Consider the following 22,630-nt stretch of genomic DNA (forward strand, 5'->3'; position numbering starts at 1 on the left):
GACATATTCACAGTCCCAGGGATTTGAGTAAGAAGTCTTGGGGCCCATTTTATAATCCTGCTGCACCACAGATAGTTTAAATTAAAATATGGTTTTATATAGTATTATTTCTTAAAAATATGTTTGTGTGCCTTAGCTGTTTCTTGGAGTGTCACTGAAGTGATGGAGAAGATAAAAGTAGTAAATATATTAATTTTTTAAAAAAATATTTTTTTCTCTAGTGTCATCTATTATTTTTACAAGTCACTATAAACTAATGAATCATTCTCTGATAATTCATGCATTTAATTGCTTTCAACCAAAACCAGTTACCTAAAACAGTAAGTTTTGTTTTACATGTGCTATCTTTCTTTTTGCATTTCTGAGTTCACATTCACTGAGCTGGATCTTCGTGACTTATACATTGTTGGTGCTGTTTGTGAGATTCTTTCTTGTTCTGACTAAGGTCCCAGTAAAATATTGGAAGAATACTTAGGAAAGTAAAGGGGAAATAAAGTTGAAATGGGAAAACGTTGGGAAAAAGTGTCAGTGACAAAAGGAATAACACATCATCAGAGAGTTTGGCTTTTATTGTACGTGTAAGCTACGACTTTGAAAAATTTTAATGTAAATCATGTAATTGAATTCTTTATCAAATCAGTTTTCAATTATTGTGTTCTGAGTGTTTAAGCAATATTGCAATAGAATATATAATAACAAAGATAATAATTAGCAAAATATATTAATTTTTAATGTGGCAACACCATGCAGTATAGTTTAGGTATTTTTCTCATAATAAGAACAATGATCCAGGTATATTATTGTCTTTCTTTTAGTTATGAAAGAGCTGAGTTATTCAGGGACTTGCCCAATGTCCAATGTCATATGATTAATATATGTCAGAATCAGGATTTAATTATTGGTATGTTGGACCTCTGAGTCCCAGCCCTTTATGATTATGTTAAATAACAAATGATAAATGGTATTATTGTATTAAAATTTATAGAACATTTAAATATAATTTTTATAATATAATGACATTTATTTTTCCTATCCTTTTTCAGATTTTTGAATTTTTATATGCTTTATTACGTATCTGTATTTCCCCATTGCCACACCCCACTACAGGAAGTAGCATACATATCAGTGCATTAAACACAATAAGAAGTTTGGTTTAACTTAATCCCAAATTCACTTGACCATGGAAGAAGCCTTCTTTTAAAATTTAATGCCTATTAACACTTGGGAAATGCTGATCAATAGAAATAAATCCTGATGAGAATTTTTAAATTATTGTCAAATTGTTTTAACATTTCACTTTTGTCAAGGAAAATAAATTTTAAGAAAATACATTTCAGAATTCGTGACCTAATTTTATTTTTAATTTTGAAAGTTTATCAATTGTCAAAGTCCAGGTGCTTAATCTTAGTGTTCTTTATATGCTAAACATATTTATCTTACGTGTACCGAGGATAGATTGCTCTTTTTTTTTTTCAATATAGAATGCCATCGTTGAGTTGTGTGTTTGATTATTGTCTGCTAATTAATACTGTTATCTGGAAAATCTCTAAGAAATAACAACCCTATTACTTTCATAAAACACCTTGAAAATTTGAATGCCCATTAACTGTTCAGCTGCAATATATTTCATTCACAATATGGCAGGGCCCTCTAGTGCTCACGCTTGGTCACGTGTCCTCCAAAACTGCCTTAGGGGGGTAAATGTCACATATTGGATCATTTTACTCAGTTTTAGCTTTAAGTGAAATAGTCTATTATTCATAACATCACCTTTTGGAAAAGGAGTTTAGGCGTGTCCAATATTATTCAAAAAAATTATTTTCCCCATGCTATAGGGGGAAATGTCTAACCATCTATTTTGCTCATAAAAGTAAATGAAATACTTGAGAACCAAGAACAAAAAGTTGGTTAAATTTCTTAAGTAATTCGTATAAATGGAAGTAGAACCTAAGTCTTTTGTTCCAAGGTTCAGTTCTGTGCCATGTACATTGGTCTAAGTATTTAATCCATGAAGTTTAAATAAAACTATAAATGTACATGTCCAGAATTCTATATTCCTTTCACTGAATCTTTTCTGGAAGAATAGCACTTTTCTTTTTGGGAAATTTTGGACTGTCGGTTTACAAAACAGTACAATATTATCAGACGATACACTGCAGAAGGGGTTGTGTTGTACTGGAGTTTGATTTACCCTGCTTAAACAGCGGATTCTCTAACCAAAGTATCCATGAGCAAGAAGATCTGGTTTTATTTATTTTCCAAAGCTGTATCACAGAGCTAATAGGCAGACTGTAGCTCTTTACAGCTGTAAGATCTTGCCCATTATTTATTATTATTTCAGTAGTTTCTGATCTTTCTTGCATACTTGATGTGGTAAGGTGTCTACATCAAAACACTGGATCCACATAAGAAAATAGTTCTAATTTCTACATATTGTTGAATAGCATTCTTAAATGATTTGAATTTTCTATTAATAAATGTGTTTGGTATTCATATTTAGCTGTTACAGGGTAGGTCACCCAAACCCAGCAAGTGGGAACTTCACATGGGCAGTGGTGGCGACATGGCTGAACCAGTCAGTGGGGACTGTGATGATGAAGATGGTTGCAGGGGATCAGGAAGTGGAGAAGTCAAGAGGACACTGAAAATCACAGACTGTAAGTGTATGATTCTAACACCACTTCTGAAGCATGGATTTGGAGACATAATTAAGGAAAATTATTATTATGAATATAAAGAAATAATGGTAGTGAATTCAGAAAAATGCAAGAGGAATTGGAAGTGAAAATAACCCCCCCCTTTTTTTTAGTTATTCAGGACATGCATTCTTGGGGTTTTTGTTTCTTTTTAACTAATGACTTTAAATGGAAATGATATTTTTCTGTGAAAAACTAGTGAATGACCATCAGTTCTGAGAATTCATAGTTTTAAAGTAGGATAGTCTGTAGGTTGTGAGATAGCTAGTATGGTGGGCAGTAAATGTATCTTGGTGAAACCAGGATGTGTGAGCCCTACTAAATACTAACATTCTGCAATTTTATTATGTTATCATGCCATTAGATAAATTTTATCAGGTTTTCATGTTCAAATTACAAAGAAACTGGTTAAATATATGGTTAGTTATGGTGAGAAACTACTTGGGTTTAACTCCTATGAACTGGTTCTTCCCAAAAAGATCTCACTAATTATTCACATTGTTTTGATCATGTGGGTTTAAAAACCATTTCTGGTATTGCTGGACTGGTCACTATTACAAATGATAAAACTACCAAATAATGACAACCAAAAATATCACCAGATGAATTTCCTTTCCTTGTCTTCACATACAAAATGAGGAAGGTAGGCTCTTCATTGTTATGTGCATGTATATGTTCACACAGGCAAGACAACCAAAGTTATCAACTGAGAAAGAAGTGTGAAAGTTAAGGTACCCAGAGCAGCTAACTTTCAACTATTCACTTAATTCAGGTCATACCAAAGGGAATTACTTTATAAAGTAATCTTCTGGACCTGTGCAGCCCTATCTGGAGGCTGACCTGATAGTCTCCCTCTAAATCACAAAGGGCTGCTCTGGACCTGTTAGAAATGTCTTTTCATGACTTTGGTGGTAGAAGAATTCATTTACTTTTCAGTTCTCTTGTAGTAAATTTAGAACACTACCAACGCTTCAAGTATCAATACCCCATTCCTTCTAGGATCTTGTTTTGTAAGGCAAATATATTGGTTAAAGGAATGGAAGCTGGAAGAGGTACAAAATCAAGACAATATAAAGGTACATGTTTTCCTGTTAGAAACAGTAATAAATTTAACATAGAAAGTAAATAGACAGGGTTTAATACACTGGAGTAGCAATTGAACAAAGGACCACAAAATTCTTTGATGTATTAACACAATTTTCTAGTGAAGATTACACATCTTCTACTAATGTAGGAGCAGTAGGGATATGTGCTCTTGTTATTGGTACTAATATCATTTATCAGATTGATTTCTCTTGTTTTTCTATCTTTTGTTGTTTAGGCCAAAAAAATAAAGGAAGATAAAGCAAATGGAAAAGGGTTTTCATTAGGAAAATAACATTTTTACTAAGAGTTAAAATGCCTTCCATTGTATTTTGGAATTATGATACATATCTATTAGGATAATATTAAATAGTCTTTTATTTTCACTTGATCTTGAGTATTTATATGTACCATAATTTCCTTTCCATTTGAATATTAGCAGGGTTTTAAGGCATTAAAAATTATTATCCAAACAGCTTAGGTTACAATTTTTTCTGTAAATTGTGTGTGTGTGTGTAGAATTAGCATTTTAATAGGGATTTTTCACTCCTGAAGTTATTTATAAGCTCAAGAACTTTCTATGTATTAATAGATAACTCTTTCGACTTATTTCACAAGAAGAGTAGAGACGGTGGAGGATATTCAACTACTAATAATTTTCTTACAAAACCATGCTTGTCAAGGTGACAAGAATGAATTTTTTACTTTAAAACTCTGTTTTCAATTACTGCTGAAATGGACAGGTATGGTACAAGCAACTATCCATCAGAATTGGGGAAATGTAAGAAATAGGTGGTTTTCAACAACTGCAGGTAAACAATAAAAAAAAAATCCACATCTGCTGTAAGTGGGTTACCTATCATGTTTCTAAGGGTTTATAGCTGTTGCCTTTCAATTTTTAATAAGTGGTTAGGAACCTACTGTGGATAGCCTGCTGAAATAAAGAGGGACATGGCAAGTAGCAAAGCGTAGGTCACATTTCTATTTTTATAAAGCACTGTAATAGTTTACCTGTGTTTGGCTGGTTAGATATATTGCTAAAGCATTTTATGATATCGTTTTAGGTGGTCTTAATGACTTAAAAATATTGTGCTCTAAAAAGTTTATCAAGGTGTCATTTGTGTTAAAAATTTGAAATGCATCATTATTTCTTCCTTACACTTATGTTTATTCTTTATAAAATACAAGTAGAACATAGTTCATTTGTCAGTTCAAAATGTCTGATTAAAAATAGTTATACATGTATGTTTTTATTTATAGCTATATATAGTTACAAGGAATAATAGTAATACTGTGACTTATAAATTTAATGATTTTGCTCCATTTATGCAAATGTTCAAAGTTGATAAATATCTTACTGACCAACACTTGAACTGATTTTCTGTTTCTGTTTTGGTTAATGTTTTTTTCAGACAAGAGGGATTTATATATTTCAGTGTGCAATGTTTTACCACCAAAATATTTATGTACCCCTTAGGTATCATTTTGTTTTCGTCAACGATGTTATCAAATGATTTACAAATATTTAGCTTTTAAAACTATCTCTATTTATATCATACCTGTTGGATATGCTTAAATGTGAACTGATGTATTAATAATAAAAAACATCTATACTATGTACTGTTCACTCTTAGGAAACTGAAAATACTTTCTTATTTTAGTAGAGTGGTTTAAAAATCCTAATATTACAGAAATTTTTTTCTATATTTTTATTGCATCGAATTTGGCTCATAAATGTAGGTATGGTTATTTCACTAGTACCTTGGAATAGCAGGGTTGGAATGGCTTTGAACTTTCATTTCCCCTCATCCTGGACACTTGCCATCCTTTCAAAGTAGCTAAGGGATGGTAGGTTTTAAACGCCACTGGAAGAAACAAGTTCTGTTCTTGTAGCCATGCAGAGCAAAACTACTCTCACTACCATCAATACTTTTCAACTATTTGACTATTCTAATATCCCCAAATTCTGTTATTTTCAACTGTTATAAAACAAACCAAAGTGCCACTAAAGAGAGGCCACAGCAAAACTATCCACATGTAGTTTTGAAAATCTGCAGTAGCACTGCTTGCAATTCTTATGTGATGTTATAATTTAAATTGCAGTAACTCCACTTTTAACTAAAAGAATATATAATCCATGATCAAATTTATTTTGGTAAGATGGTTCATAGTAATAATCTCAGACAAAATGAATTTGATCACAAGTTGGTTCAGACACCACACATTCAAAAATAATAGGGTGATTTTAAGTCTTCAGATTGTGTGAGATAATCTCTGTCTATTGTCATATTCATCATTGGTTGTACAATACTATGTAGCATTTTAGCAGTTTTAAACATAATTTATTTTAACTGAGAAGCCTGTAAATGACAACAGAGGTTTTTAAGAATGTGTTCAAATGACTTTTTCCCTGATAGTGTTTTTAACATACCTCTGCAGAGCAGTCATGAAATGGGTCCCAATGCAGCACTCTGAACCCTATGCCCTCCTGAATCGCCATCCGGAATGCATGCTAGGAGGCCCCTGAAAGTCTGTCCTGAAAGACACTGAAAGTCTTTCCTGGGAAGGGCTATTTACCATTCGGTTCTTCTTATCTCCCGGGCTGCTCTTCCTCTTTTATAGGTTCTCATCCTCATCTCAAATTCTAAATATTTGAGAAAGCCAGGACTCAGTCTCAAACTTTTATCATCTCTATTCTCACCTACTTTCTGTCCCACAAGCCACTTACTGCACCATAATAGCAATAATAATATGGTAGATAGCCTTTTCCAGCTATAGAGAATTCCCCTATGTGTTACATCAGGAAGTAAGCTGATGAGAACAGAAAGTTTTTAATTTAAATGAGATTTATTTGGAAATAAAAGGATAATACATTGGAATATTAAGTTACTAGATCTAGAAAGAACTTTTGGTTGATCTTTGATAGACTAAAATAAATAGAACTATTGTTTATATTGTGCTTTGGATTTGTCACTTAGTAACGAACCTTAGATCAGCCTCTAACAAATGTATCTATAGTGTGATACTAACAGTGACCTTGGAAGAGAATAGTGTATTCCATGTGCATAGTAAAATGATAATGTTACTTTGTTATCCACTGAAAAATAAAAGGTGCTGATTTATTTAATAATGCAGGATTATAGAGCAAGTGGATATTCTTGGCTTCCTCAAACTTATTTTCACCATAAATCACCTTTATTTCAAAATCTCAGCTAGACATGGAGGTTAAGGAAGAACTCAAAAAGAAAAAAAGTACTACAAGTTGCATTTTCTTTAGATAATGAAATCTTTATTTTCCAGAACAACTAAAACTATGTAATTATTCACTTTGTACAAATCATTTTGTAATAGTTTACGTTCTCTAGTTGGTGATTTTTTCTTTCCAATATAAATTATGTAAAACATATAATGCAAGCATGTAATATTTGTTTACATTAATAACAGTTCCAAATCTATCTATTAAAGTAGTTTCTAAAATTCAAGTTTCATCCAATTTGATTAAAATAAAATGTATTCAGCTTATTTTGCTAAGTGTTGATAAATAGACCATTAATAAATTATCCCAAATGTAAGAAACTGTACTGAAAATAACTAAACAGCTATCATTACTTTATTCAGTTAAGCTAAAAATAAATCATCTTTATAAATGTACTTAGACTCTTCCCTTTGTGACACAGTGAAAGTAATCTTGAATAATGACTGAACACTTTTTTTGTGTGTGTGTGGTACACGGGCCTCTCACTGTTGTGGCCTCTCCCGTTGTGGAGCACAGGCTCAGTGGCCATGGCTCACGGGCCCAGCTGCTCCGCGGCATGTGGGATCTTCCCGGACCGGGGCACGAACCCATGTCCCCTGCATCAGCAGGCAAACTCTCAACCACTGCCCCACCAGGGAAGCCCTGAACACTTTGATCTATGTTTTGCAAGTGTCTAATACTGAAGGGTCATGATAAAACCAGAGAAATGTACAAGGAAACACTTCCTGATCCTGTTCAATGTTTAAAGTTGTGAACACTTTGAAATTGTCATCTACCACAGTTTTTACACTACTTATGAAAATTATACTAAAGACAAATGAAATATATAGCTAAGATAAATATATTTTAATTAGTATATGATCATTATGAATATTATTCTGATTATACATTTCCATTTTGGTTTCTAAATAATTGAGACTCATGCTACCTGCTTGATGTTTTGTTAACAAGATTGTGTAATAGAATCTGGATACCTGATGAATCATCTAAAATCATCTCTCATCCTCTTTACTAGCTATATATCACAGTCATGGATTAAATAATAGAACTGAAATAAAAGAATTTGTCCTTGAATGCCTAAGGAATGATTTTCATTGCTTTGGCTTAGACACAGAACTGATGTTAAATCACTGAGGTGAGGAGAGGAGACATTAATTAAAGCTTAAGGAGCCTCCTAGCATGCATTCCGGATCAACCAGCTATCCTGTAAATCTTGTAACTAAATCTATACCACACCAGAGGACATAGAATAAAGAAATTATGGTCTCTGTTGACTAGCACAATGCTAAGTATGACTGTGTGATCAATATAGAGTAGGGCTTCCCTGGTGGCGCAGTGGTTGAGAGTCTGCCTGCTGATGCACGGGACACGGGTTCGTGCCCAGGTCCAGGAAGATCCCACGTGCCGCGGAGTGGCTGGGCCCGTGAGCCATGGCTGCTGGGCCTGCGCATCCGGAGCCTGTGCTCCACAACGGGAGAGGCCACAACAGTGAGAGGCCCACGTACCACAAAAAAAAAAAAAAAAAAAGAGAGAGTAAAAAATTAAAATTTAAGAAAATATCCTCAGATACATTTGATCATGAGTTGCCCAAAGTCACGTAGCTGTCAATATAATCAGAAACAAACCATATTTGTATATAACCATATCCAGGTCTATTTTTTATATCATCTTGTTGCAAATAAACGGAATGATTATTGAAGTTGCAATATTACCCTTCAGTGAGGATGAATGGATAAAATGCAGAAGCAGGTTAGGTACATTTTTAGCTCTTTAATGACTTCATTAGCTCTAATTGTGTAGAAATAGTATTTTCATATAGGTTTTTGATGAATTAAGTGCTCATCTTACTGTAAATAATTAAATAATAGAGCATATGATCTGGGCTTAGAGGTTCTCACAGCCTCTTGTCATACAGATCGTGTGGGATTCTTGGTAAGAATACGAGCATCAGACAGGAAGTCTTATGTGGGGCATTCCTTATGTGTTCCCAGATGATGATTGCTGCTGGTCTAAGTACCATACTATGAGGAGCAAAAATGTATGCCCTTCTTCATTACATCCCTTCTTTATTAGCATCTCTAAAATGAGTTTTTATTAAAGGAGCATGAACATTTTTTTTACATCTTTATTGGAGTATAATTGCTTTACAATGTTGTGTTAGTTTCTGCTGTATTACAAACTGAATCAGCTATATGTATACATATATCCCTATATCCCCTCCCTCTTGCATCTCCCTCCCACCCTCTCTATCCCACCCCTCTAGGTGGTCACAAAGCACAGAGCTGATCTCCCTGTGCTATGTGGCTGCTTCCCACTAGCTATCTATTTTACATTTGGTAGTGTATATATGTCACTGCCACTCTCTCACTTCGTCCCAGCTTCCCCTTCACCCCGCCCATGTCAAGTCCATTCTCTATGTCTGCGTCTTCATTTTTGTCCTTCCCCTAGGTTCTTCAGAACCATGTTTTTTTTTTTTAGATTCCATATATATGTGTTAGTATACAGTATTTGTTTTTCTCTTTCTGACTTATTTCACTCTGTATGACAGACTCTAGATCCATCCACCTCACTACAAATAACGCAATTTCATTTCTTTTTATGGCTGAGTAATATTCCATTGTATATATGTGCCACATCGTCTTTATCCATTCGTCTGTCAGTAGGCATTTAGGTTGTTTCCATGACCTGGCTGTTGTAAATAGTGCTGCAATGAACATTGGGGTGCATGTGTCTTTTTGAATTATGGTGTTCTCTGGGTATATGCCCAGTAGTGGGATTGCTGGGTCATATGGTAATTCTATTTTAGTTTTTTAAGGACCTTCCATACTGTTCTCCATAGTGACTGTATCAACTTACATTCCCACCAACAGTGCAAGAGTGTTCCCTCTTCTCCACACCCTCTCCAGCATTTATTGTTTGTAGATTTTTTGATGATAGCCATTCTGACTGGTGTGAGGTGATACCTCATTGTGGTTTTGATTTGCATTTCTCTAATGATTAGTTATGTTGAGCATCCTTTCCTGTGTTTGTTGGCAATATGTGTATCTTCTTTGGAGAAATGTTTATTTAGGTCTTCTGCCCATTTTTGGATTGGGTTGTTTGTTTTTTTGTTATTCAGCTGCATGTATATTTTTAAGATTAATCCTTTGTCTGGTGCTTTGTTTGCAAATATTTTCTCCCATTCTGAGGGTTGTCTTTTTGTTTTATTTATGGTTTCCTTTGCTGTGAAAAAGGTTTTAAGTTTAATTGGGTCCCATTTTTTTATTTTTGTTTTTATTTCCATTACTCTAGGAGGTGGGTCAAAAAGGATCTTGCTGTGATTTTTGTCATAGAGTGTTCTGCCTGTGTTTTCCTCTAAGAGTTTTATAGTGTCTGGCCTTACATTTAGGTCTTTAATCCGTTTTGAGTTTATTTTTTGTGTATGGTGTTAAGGAGTGTTCTAATTTCATTATTTACATGTACTTCATTCCTTTACAAATTTGTCCAGTTTCCCCAGCACCACTTATTGAAGAGGCTGTCTTTTCTCCATTGTATATTCTTGCCTCCTTTATCAAAAATAAGGTGACCATGTGGTTTATTTCTGAGCTTTCTATCCTGTTCCATTGATCTATGTTTCTGTTTTTGTGCCAGTACCATACTGTCTTGATTACTTTAGCTTTGTAGTATAGTCTGAAGTCAGGGAGCCTGATTCCTCCACCTCTGTTTTTCTTTCTCAAGATAGCTTTAGCTATTCACGGTCTTTTGTGTTTCCATACAAATTGTAAATTTTTTTGCTCTAGTTCTGTGAAAATGCCTTTGGTAGTTTGATAGGGGTTGCCATGAATCTGTGGAATGCTTTGGGTAGTATAGTCATTTTCACAACGTTGATTCTTCCAATGCAAAAACATGGTATATCTCTCCATCTGTTTGTGTCATCTTTGATTTCTTTCATCAGTGTCTTATAGTTTTCTGCATACAAGTCTTTTGTCTCTTTAGGTAGATTTATTCCTGGGTCCTTTACTCTTTTTGTTGCAATGTAGGAGTGTTTCCTAATTTTCCTAATTTTTCTTTCAGATTTTTCATTGTTAGTGTGTAGGAATGCAAGATATTTCTGTGCATTAATTTTGTGTCCAGATTCATTGATTAGCTCTAGTAGTTTTCTGGACGCATCTTTAGGATTGTCTATGTATAGTACTATGTCAACTGAAAACAGTGACAGTTTTACTTCTTCTTTTCTGGTTTGGATTCCTTTTATTTCTTTTTCTTCTCTGATTGCTGTGGCTAAAACTTCCTAAACTATGTTGAATAATAGTGGTGAGAGTGGGCACACTTGTCTTTTTCCTGATCTTAGAGGGAGTGGTTTCAGTTTTTCACCATTGAGAATGATGTTGGCTGTGAGTTTGTCATATACACCCTTTATTATGTTGAAGTAGATTCCCTCTATGCCCACTTTCTGGAGAGTTTTTATCATAAATGGGTGTTGAATTTTGTTGAAAGCTTTTTCTGCATCTATTGAGATTATCATATGGTTTTTATCCTTCAGTTTGTTAATATGGTGTATCACATTGATTTGTGTATATTGAAGAATCCTTGCATTCCTGGGATAAACCCCACTTGATCATTTTGTATGATCCTTTTAATATGCTGTTGAATATTTTTGCACCTATGTTCATCAGTAATATTGGCCTGTAGTTTTCTTTTTTTGTGACATCTTTGTCTGGTTTTGTTTTCAGGGTGATGGTGACCTCATAGAATGAGTTTGGGAGTGTTCCTTCCTCTTAAAGCAGGATGAACTCTTATAAAACACTGTCTACATTTATAAATTAGCATTACAATAAAGCATCATAGGCACCAGGACATTAAGGACTATAACATTTAGGCTGGTAATAGTGGCTTATCCTATATGATTTTTGGTAGCAGTCTCAGTTTGATTGTTTTTAGCTTTGAGTTTACTTTCTTTTTTTAATTTTTATTGGATTATAGTCCATTTACAATGTTGTGTTAGTTTCAGGTGTACAGCAAAGTGAGTCACTTTATGACACCAAAGGAAAGGCACTTCCATCTTTTCTCAGGGTCTGAAGGCGTCAGATTACACTGGCTTCAAGAAAACTTCATCTTGAAAGAGTACCTGTGTTATCTCAGCAGAAATGTTTCATCTTCATCAGCTCCCCCAGATTGAATTGACCACTAAAGAAATATCTTGCACTTTCCCTTTATCACATTACATTCCAACAGAGAGAAATCAAAGTTTCATGTGAACTAACAGAGAGGAGAGAGGGTATCGAAATGGTACATTTGGAAAACACTCTTTAGAGAAGACAGGAAAAGGGCAATCTGAAAACAAATAACATTTGACTGCAGTGTTTATGAGAAAGTGGTATTGGACAGGGTGGACACATTATTTGGTTTCAGCAATTGACAATAGGGAGGGGAAGGTACACTGTGAAGAGCAAGTTCCGTGAACAAAGGCACAGTGGGGTGGGGAGAGGGGGTAAGGAGCATGCTCAAAGAGGCACAAAGTTATTCAAATTGTTTGAAAAAATATTGGAAGTCTAAAAATGGATTAAAAATGTTACAACGGTTTTGAGTTCCAGAGTGAGAAGTTTGTATGTAATTTGGTAGGCCAAAAGGAACTACTAAAAGTTTCTCTGTGTGGTCATTTTGTTTCGGTTTACAGTTATTTGTACTAGCAATACAGTGAACTGGTTAAGAGAAGAAACATGTACAAATAATATACATCTTGCACAAGTAACTTACCACTTACCTTGCACAAATAATTGTTCTATGCCTGAATTTCCTTGAGATGGGGGTAGTAACAGTACTCTCCAAGAAGCATCCTTGTGAGGATTAAATGACTTCATCTATAGACACCATTACCGTAATGCCCAGCCCACCCCACCCCCCACTGAAACAAAAAAATAGTTCAGTGAAATACATAAAAAGTTTTCTTAATTGCTTCCATGAACTAGCAAGAAGAGAGGAATCTTCCATAAAACTAGGTGAAATCATAACAGTAATGTAGAGATAAAGATAAATGTAGAGAGAGAGATAGTTATAGTGACACACAATGCACACGTACAGTTTAAGCAAAATAATAAAGTAAATTTGTATCTACCCCTCCTCCCAGTTCAAGAACAGAATATTTCCATACCTCTCTGAAAACATCCCACTCTGAGAGTTTACAGTGATCATAAACAATATCTTGCTGGATTTTTCTGGGGTTTGTACTTTATTATAAATGGAATTATATAGTCTTTGTTGTTACACAGTGTGTTCCTTTTGCTTCAGTGTTAAATTTTTGAGGTTCACCTATGTTGGGTGTATATCTACTAATTCATTTTCACCAAAGTATCATATTCTAATTATGAATATACACACCCACTTATTTATTTTATTGTTGATGGATATTGATGTTGATTTCAGTTTTTGAATATTGTGAATAATGTTGCTATAAACCGTCTTAAACCATCCTGAAGATATCTCTTAATGCTCATGTGTAAGAGGCTCTGCAGTGTATACCTAGAAGTAGCATGACAGAGAAACAAAGCAGAGTATGCATAAGTTTCACTTAAGTGAATTACTGGGAAATGTCAAACTTTGTTACTGGTTAACAAAGTGATTGCGTCAATTTATATTCTCACCAGCAAAAACTAAAAGATCGTCTTGCTCCCCATTTTTGCAAAAACTTTTTTTCCCACTCCCACTACTTTTATATATCTGTCCAAAGGTTGGAAGTGGACAATAGTTTATTCTATATTAGTTCCTATTCTCTTAATTGTACTTTTTTCATAAGTATATGAGATTTCTCATATACTTCCTCACCTGAAATTTCTTTCATATCCATAGCCTTTTTATCTTCTACAGGGTTATTTATCTTCTTGGACAGATGTTCTCTGGACAAAGGTCAACTTCAGTGATCCACTTACATATTTTGGTTATGACCTTCAAGAAAGGCAGGATAGATTCTTGAATTTTTCTTTTTATTTAACCAGTTTCAAGAAAATGAATTGGTACCCTCCTTGTCTTTCTCAGAAGATGACCAATTCTTTTAATTTTTTAAAGTTTCATTTTGAACGAAGTTTCTAAAACATTTGTAATGCTTATTGAAGTCCAGATTGTCCCACATTTTGCCCATTGACACTTCTTGCATTTGGCTCTTGAGTCCTTTTGACATGATTCTCAAAGTCTTGGCTAGTATCGTTGCTTATAGTACAACAAGGAATTCCAAGCTGAGCTTGTACATTATCTGCCTTAGATACAGAGTCAGTCATTTTTACATGATCCCTTTATTTGTTTCATTAAAAAACAGTTTTTCATGACCACAATATGGGCACAAGGCATGATTCTCAAAGATACAGGTCATAATAGAAATAAATATCTCATAATTACTCATTTGCTTTAGTCTATATTAGATGTACCATATTATAATAATACTAAAAATACCCCTACCAATTATGATTACTAAATCAGTTATATTTTTGCCTATTTTATCATATTCTATCTCCATTTTATGGTGATAATATAGATATTAATGTATATCAAATAGCCCTATGGAGATATATATGTATATATATACAGATATATGTATCTATCTATATACATATATATAGATACATATATATATTTATATACCTATATTTCCTTGGCAAGAAACTATATCAATATAATACAGATACAGATATATTTAGGTCACCTACTATATCTGCTAGCTATATATTTGATGCTTACTACTAGTTCTTATGTCACAGTTTCTCTAGTGCATTTCTTAAGAAGGACTGATGAGAACAACATTTTACAAGTTTTTACTTGGTGATAAGAGTTTGTACCCCTTTTACATGAAAGTCGATTTTGCTAGCTAGAAGAATGCAGGCTCACATTTTCTTTCTTTGCATTTCTTCACTATACACTGATGTCTATTCTGGCAGAAAGCATTACTGGCAAAATGTCTGACTATGTTCTAATTTTGTTCCCTTTAAAAGCAACATATTCTTTTTTCTTTCTTTTTTTCACCCTTTCAGTGCCCAGCGATTTTTTTTTTTAACTGCAGTAATTTTACTAGAATATAGCTTTATGGGTAGTTTTAAGTGGACCCTCTCAGTGACATGGTATACTTTTAAAATAAGTAATGTCAAATCTTTTTTTAGCACACTTTTGCTGAATTATAGGTTTAAGTAATTGTTCTCTTCCCTTGTTTTGATTTTCCTCTTCAGAAGCACCTATTGTACATTTGTTGAATTGTATTTGCTTATTATCAGTATATTCTCCAATACCTTTTATCTATTCTTAAATTTATTTTTGATTTTTAAAATCCACTTCCTTTTCACTTTCTGTTTCTCTTAAGGTATGAATAGTGATTTTTTTTTTACTCTTACACTGCCTCTAGATTTTATTTATTTTTAAATGAATTTTTCTTCATTTTTTTTTGAAGTCTCTAACTTCATTTCTGAATTTTTAAAGTTCTGACTTATTTGGTGTCTTGTATCCTTTTCTTGATAACTTTTAGCTCATTTTAAATGGTATGTGAAATTTTGGGTCTGGTTTTCTGGTGTGCTTTCACTGTTTGTAGAGATGATAGTAGAATACTATTTAACTTTGTATGAAATTTGGTCTTGATCCTTTTCTGTTGCTTATTTTTACATAAATTTAAATTCCCTAAAATTTTAGAAGGAGGCTTGGTTCAGACATATTTTCTAAATTTACTGAATTTCTAGTCCTATTATTTTCAGGTAGTGTTAAATAATGTATGTGATGGTTTGTTTTCTGAGATATTCTGGCTCTGTTCCCTCCCCTGTATTTACCCGTCTCTTTTCTTCCCTAATTCTCCATTGTCCTTATCTCGTTAATTCTGAATTCTTCTAGCAGTTTCTCTTCTGTGTGGACCCTAAATGTTTTTTTTTTATTAGTTTCTGCTTTATAACAAAGTGAATCAGTCATACATATACATCTGTTCCCACATCCCTTCCCTCTTGCGTCTCCCTACCTCCCACCCTCCCTATCCCACCCCTCCAGGAGGTCACAAAGCACCGAGCCAATCTCCCTGTGCTATGCGGCTGCTTCCCACTATCTATCTACCTTACGTTTGGTAGTGTATATATGTCCATACCTCTCTTTCGCTTTGTCACAGCTTACCCTTCCCCCTCCCCATATCCTCAAGTCCATTCTCAAGTAGGTCTGTGTCTTTATTCCCGTTTTACCCCTAGGTTCTTCATGACATTTTTTTTCTTAAATTCCATATATATGTGTTAGCATATGGTATTTGTCTTTCTCTTTCTGACTTACTTCACTCTGTATGACAGACTCTAGGTCTATCCACCTCATTACAAATAGCTCAGTTTCATTTCTTTTTATGGCTGAGTAATATTCCATTGTATATATGTGCCACATCTTCTTCATCCATTCATCCGATGATGGACACTTAGGTTGTTTCCATCTCCAGGCTATTGTGAATAGAGCAGCAATGAACATTTTGGTACATGTCTCTTTTTGAATTATGGTTTTCTCAGGGTATATGCCCAGTAGTGGGATTGCTGGGTCATATGGTAGTTCTATTTGTAGTTTTTTAAGGAACCTCCATACTGTTCTCCATAGTGGCTGTACCAATTCACATTCCCACCAGCAGTGTAAGAGTGTTCCCTTTTCTCCACACCCTCTCCAGCATTTATTGTTTCTAGATTTCTTGATGATGGCCATTCTGACTGGTGTAGTTTTGATTTGCATTTCTCTAATGATTAATGATGTTGAGCATTCTTTCATGTGTTTGTTGGCAGTCTGTATATCTTCTTTGGAGAAATGCCTATTTAAGTCTTCTGCCCATTTTTGGATTGGGTTGTTTGTTTTTTTGCTATTGAGCTGCATGAGTTGCTTATAAATTTTGGAGATTAATCCTTTGTCAGTTGCTTCATTTGCAAATATTTTCTCCCATTCTGAGGGTTGTCTTTTGGTCTTGTTTATGGTTTCCTTTGCTGTGCAAAAGCTTTGAAGTTTCATTAGGTCCCATGTGTTTATCTTTGTTTTTATTTCCATTTCTCTAAGAGGTGGGTCCAAAAGGATCTTGCTGTGATTTATGTCATAGAGTGTTCTGCCTATGTTTTCCTCTAAGAGTTTGATAGTTTCTGGCCTTACATTTAGGTCTTTAATCCATTTTGAGCTTATTTTTGTGTATGGTGTTAGGGAATGATCTAATCTCATACTTTTACATGTCCCTGTCCAGTTTTCCCAGCACCACTTATTGAAGAGGCTGTCCTTCCTCCACTGTACATTCCTGCCTCCTTTATCAAAGATAAGGTGAGCATATATGCATGGGTTTATCTCTGGGCTTTCTATCCTGTTCCATTGATCTATCTTTCTGTTTTTGTGCCAGTACCACACTCTTTTGATTACTGTAGCTTTGTAGTATAGTCTGAAGTCAGGGAGCCTGATTCCTCCAGCTCCATTTTTCGTTCTCAAGATTGCTTTGGCTATTCGGGGTCCTTTGTTTTTCCAAACAAATTTTGAAAATTTTTGTCCTAGTTCTGTGAAAAATGCCAGTGGTTGTTTGACAGGGATTGCATTGAATCTGTAGATTGCTTTGGGTAGTAGAGTCATTTTCACAATATTGATTCTTTCAATCCAGGAGCATGGTATATCTCTCCATCTATTTGTATCATCTTTAATTTCTTTCATCAGTGTCTTATAATTTTCTGCATACAGGTCTTTTGTCTCCTTAGGTAGGTTTATTCCTAGATATTTTATTCTTTTTGTTGCAATGGTAAATGGGAGTGTTTTCTTGATTTCACTTTCAGATTTTTCATCATTTGTGTACAGGAATGCCAGAGATTTCTGTGCATTAATTTTGTATCCTGCTACTTTACCAAATTCATTGATTAGCTCTAGTAGTTTTCTAGTAGCATCTTTAAGATTCTCTATGTATAGTATCATGTCATCTGCAAACAGTGACAGCTTTACTTCTTCTTTTCCAATTTGGATTCCTTTTATTTCCTTTTCTTCCCTGATTGCTGTGGCTAAAACTTCCGACCCTAAATGTTAAGGAAGACTTGCCAGATTAGTTTTGGGAGTTAAAAAGGTTTCAGAGACTCCAGACCCTGTAGTTTTATGTCAGCATCCTTACACTCACCCACTATTAAGAGTGAGCAAAGCATCTCCCATTCTCTGCTGTTTTCAGACTGATTTCTTGTGAATACCTCTTGGCTATTTGCATTCTTTTGTTTTCAAGTGTGTAACTTGCTCTGTTTCTTCCCACTGCTTTCTCCTGCACAGTGCTGATAGCATGTAGGTTTTATGGCTATTAGTAATTTGTCCTCACTCATTTGTATGTTGAGGTTCATGAGGATAACTCATGAGATGGGTTGGAAGTGGCTTTTATGTGATTTTGATTTTACTATATAATTGTTCTGCCTGTTTTATGTAAGGATTTGGGAGTTTCCAAGTTATGCTACAACCACACTGCCAGCTTCCCCAGACCTTCCAGATCATTTAAAATGTTTAAGAAAACAGTGATGCACTTGTTTCTCTTTGTTTTTCTAAGGAGAACAGACCATTTCAGTGTTGAGAGCTTATGAGTAGTTGAACAATAGATTTTTGTTATTTGTCATTTCAGACAGCCCATTTCAGTTCTTCTTGGGATACCCAGATACTTTTGACCAAAATAAACAATTTTATTGTCTCTCATATCTTAGTGAAATTAATGGAGGTACTTAATTCTTCTATCTTTCTTAAGACATATTACTTTAAAATTTTAAGAGATTGTTATGGCTATTGTGCTGGTTATTTATCTGTTGTGTTTCGGCTCTAGGTAACCTTTTAAAATTGTTCTGTGATTATGCAAACTGCATTTCCTAAACTCTGAACTAAATTCCTAAACTACTTGAGATCTATAAATTATATTTCACAGATTATCTTGCCAGCCAGTATACTGTTATTTTTCTGCCAATGAGGTATACTAAAAGAAGATCAAAAGAAGGGAGAGGGGAAAATACATCCTGTTTCCAGTTCTTAACAAGATTACATCAATAGCATAGTGTCAATCCCCTGCCTCCAAGTACTTTTAACATTTGCAATAGCAACTATATTATATTCCTTAAAGGGACCTGTGCCAGCTAACTTTGCTTCGATTGATAATCTGACACCAGCAATGTGGTGCCCATGACCGTCTGAACGTCATCCAAGAAGATCTGTACTCCCATTGTCCATCCTGAGAAGTAGAATTCTCTTTCATTGCCCAGGTTCTGGATATTCTATCTCCTGTCCTTCAACCCTCAGAATGGGAGCTACTTCCCTTGTTTACCAATATCTATGGTCTTCAACACCCTATTTTTGCTTCACTAACCTTTAAATATCTATATACTAATTTTTGGTAATATATATCTCTAAAATATCTAGCATACTTCCTGTTCTGTTGATTGGATCCTATCTGATACCGCTGGTCTTAATTTCATTAAGTTAGAATCAAAACCAAATATTATCTGAAAACCAATTAAGACTTTCCTCCTTGTTTTCAAGGGGATAAAATCCTTACAGTTCTCTCTAGATGTATATTCTACCATGTAGGTGAACACCTGTTTTACCATTTCCTCCCAAATCCCGGAGTAAAATAATCATATAGAAAGTTAGGAAAGATAAGCTATTTATGCTTGGGCATATAGAACTGAGAGCAAGAGGAAATAGCGGTCTTCTGGTTGAGAAGTACTCTAGGGATCAGCTCTGGAACCGCTGAGTTTTTGTTTTAATTTGGCATGGTGCCTGGTCCACCTGAGGTGATTGGAAGCTCTGCATGAATGTCAATGGAACCACCATTTAAAACTACATATCTGAGGGCTGACTGCTGGGACTATTGGGCTTGGGTCTTCCCTGGAGCCAAGAGTACACGACTGGGAAAGGTTGAGGCAGGACAGTCGAAAACTTACGTGCATGCATACATAACAAATAGCAAATGGGACTGGCAATGCTAAGGTACCAAATGTTGGTGCTTGGAAAACAAATGGAAAACAAATTCTAAGTCTCTTTTTTTTTTTTTTTTACTGTTATTAATTTCAGGTCCTCCTAGATTTGGAATATTTGAATGAGCTACCTAAGATACAGTCAAGCACTTCTTCAATAGCCTGTATATTTACCAGACATAGATTTCTAAAGTATAAAGAATAAAGATTTTATTCTCGCAGGCAGCACCAAAACCATTATTAGTTACTATGGCCCACTCAAGAGTATAGTTCTGTGTACGAGTTGTATTATCTATCACAGATTGTAAGATCTTGAGGGCAGTTCAGCTGGTACATTTTTATCTTTCCATACATCACACAACTATTTTTGATCACAGAGTATACAACTTCTGTCAGAATTATTACTATGCTTGTTTAAAATGCAGTTTGTAGAGTTCCACCCCCAAATACTGAATTAACATTTCCATGAGTGGAATCCACAAATTTATAGTTAAAAAGCATAATAAATAATAATTATTCCCAATAAAGGTTGAGAACAACTGCCTCACGGTCCTTACCACAATGCCTCTAAACATGAGACATTTAATGAATGTGCTCTGAATTGCATGATTGGATATGAGTATAATCTACATGTCTCTAAGACACATCTTAATTAACATTAAAAACCAGATTTTATAATGAATTGGTAATATTGACATTCATTTTAGTCAAGACTATTAACTAAAAACCAGAATGAATATAAATCTGTTCACACTCAAGACTATAGCTGTGTTAAATATAGAATACATTTAATAAGCATAATTTTCTTCAACAACTACCAATATTTGTGAATTATATAAATAACTCTTTCGTATTTTCACAGAGTAGAGACCTGACTGCGGAATTATTGCATTAGTATAATGTGCTATTTTGAGTGAAAATTAATGTCAAAAGTAATTATTTGAGTGCTAATTGTTAAACTCGAGTATAAAGCCCTAAACTTAAGAGTGTAATTTTCTAGATTAATATGTAATGTCTCAATTTTGGAAGAGATACATTAACATACTATTGCTTGGAGGTAGTTTTTGATTGATTATGGTTTACTTCCTTTAATTTCCTTGTAACTCTAAAGTTTCATGCTAAATTTTTTTAGAATATAAATAATTATGTTTACCTATTAAGTAATATACAGAATTAATTCCACTTCTCTGGTTATAACTTTGCTAAATAATAGGAATTTTGTATCATGACATTTTTCAGAGTAATTATTAATAGTCCTTACTTTTATAAGTATATTTGATGGAATCTTGTGGGGTTTTATTTTCTGAAATCTAAATTACATTATGGAGCTCATATGGGAATAGTATGGCACTAATTTCATACAAATTCTGTGCTCCAAATTCAATTTTCATCACTAATGGCTTTACCCCCACCTGTATTTATCTTTTCTTTGATGTCAAGCCCTTACCTCTCAATCCATCCATCCACTCATTGGTTCATTCAACAAATACTTACTTGATACTTCTACTGTGCTAGTCAGCATGGAAACTTTTGCCTCAGGGGGATACATATGAGTAATCAGGAAATTACAGTACAGTATAGAGAATTTTATTTGTGGAAAAACAGATCTCATGGGAGCATAAAGGAAAGATATCTTACACAGCCTTAGGGATAATGGAATGTTTTCTCAAATGAATTGAACTATAATCTGCCACCTGAAGAAACAGTTATTAATAGGGTTATGAAGAGCCAGAAGCATAATCTCTATAGGAGGACAAAGCAGGAGCAGAAACCTGGTAGCTAGAGAAAGTTGAGCATCATTAGGGAGCTACATGGAATTCCAGAATGCTGTAATATATAATGTAGGCTTGGGATTGGCATAAACCAAATAATGAATCACTTATCCCTAGCACACCATGCCAAAAATCAGTTCATTGATCCATTTTCACTCTAGCGAGACCTCTCTCATTGCAACGTTGAGAATGCATCTAGAGAAAGCTGTTATTATAGTAATCCAGACATGATATATTGATGACATAAGAGAAAATCAAATATTTTTTTTCTGTGGTGATTTCTTTACCTCTTCAAGTGAACTTGGCCACACGCTCATCTGCTGACTTAATACATTGTGCATATCTATATTATTACAGTAGAGTTTACTTAGGGTTCTATTTCTTCTTAGACCATGAGTTTCTAAAAATGGTACCCACATCCTGTTCATCTTTATATCCTTGAAACTGAATATACTGCATGCATGAGCAAAGATGCACAGAAAACCTTTGTTAAGCTAGTGTATGAATATATGCATGTGTAAAGGAAAGTATTTTGAAGTCATCAGGGGGAATATAATAAAACCACACTGGAGTAAAATGGGACTAATAAGAGCAAAAGTATTAGAAAGAGATGGAAAAGTTATAACAGCAAATGATAAAAGTTAACAAGAATTTCTACCAAATATTTCATTTTTCCAATATGTAGATTATCAAGACTATTATATAGTTCTTAGGGTTTATTGTATTTCAGGTTGTCTTGTTGTCTTTGAAGATAACTTGTCATCATTGCACAATGGTCCGATATGAAGGTTCAGCAAAACATGCTCAAGATCAGTGAACAATGGCAAGAATAGTAAAAATCTTCCTATTTCAAAGAAGAAGATTGTATGATCTAGCAATCGTGTTCCTTGGTACAAAAATCTGTACGTG

At 34.3% G+C, this 22,630-nt stretch overlaps 1 protein-coding gene across 1 annotated transcript in view; it reads left to right on the top strand.

The window, feature by feature from the left end:
- GPC5 (glypican 5) overlaps nucleotides 1-22,630 on the top strand; it is a gene marked incomplete at both ends in the record, with an annotated part of 1,313,977 nt that overhangs the window by 647,925 nt on the left and 643,422 nt on the right. The window contains one exon of the mRNA XM_081214376.1: nucleotides 2,501-2,657. Within this exon, the coding sequence (XP_081070502.1) occupies nucleotides 2,501-2,657 (157 nt within the window). The remainder of the gene's footprint in view (nucleotides 1-2,500; nucleotides 2,658-22,630) is intronic.

Source organism: Mesoplodon bidens (assembly GCF_964165515.1).
Source record: "Mesoplodon bidens genome assembly, chromosome: 17".
Taxonomy (NCBI): Eukaryota; Metazoa; Chordata; class Mammalia; order Artiodactyla; family Ziphiidae; genus Mesoplodon; species Mesoplodon bidens.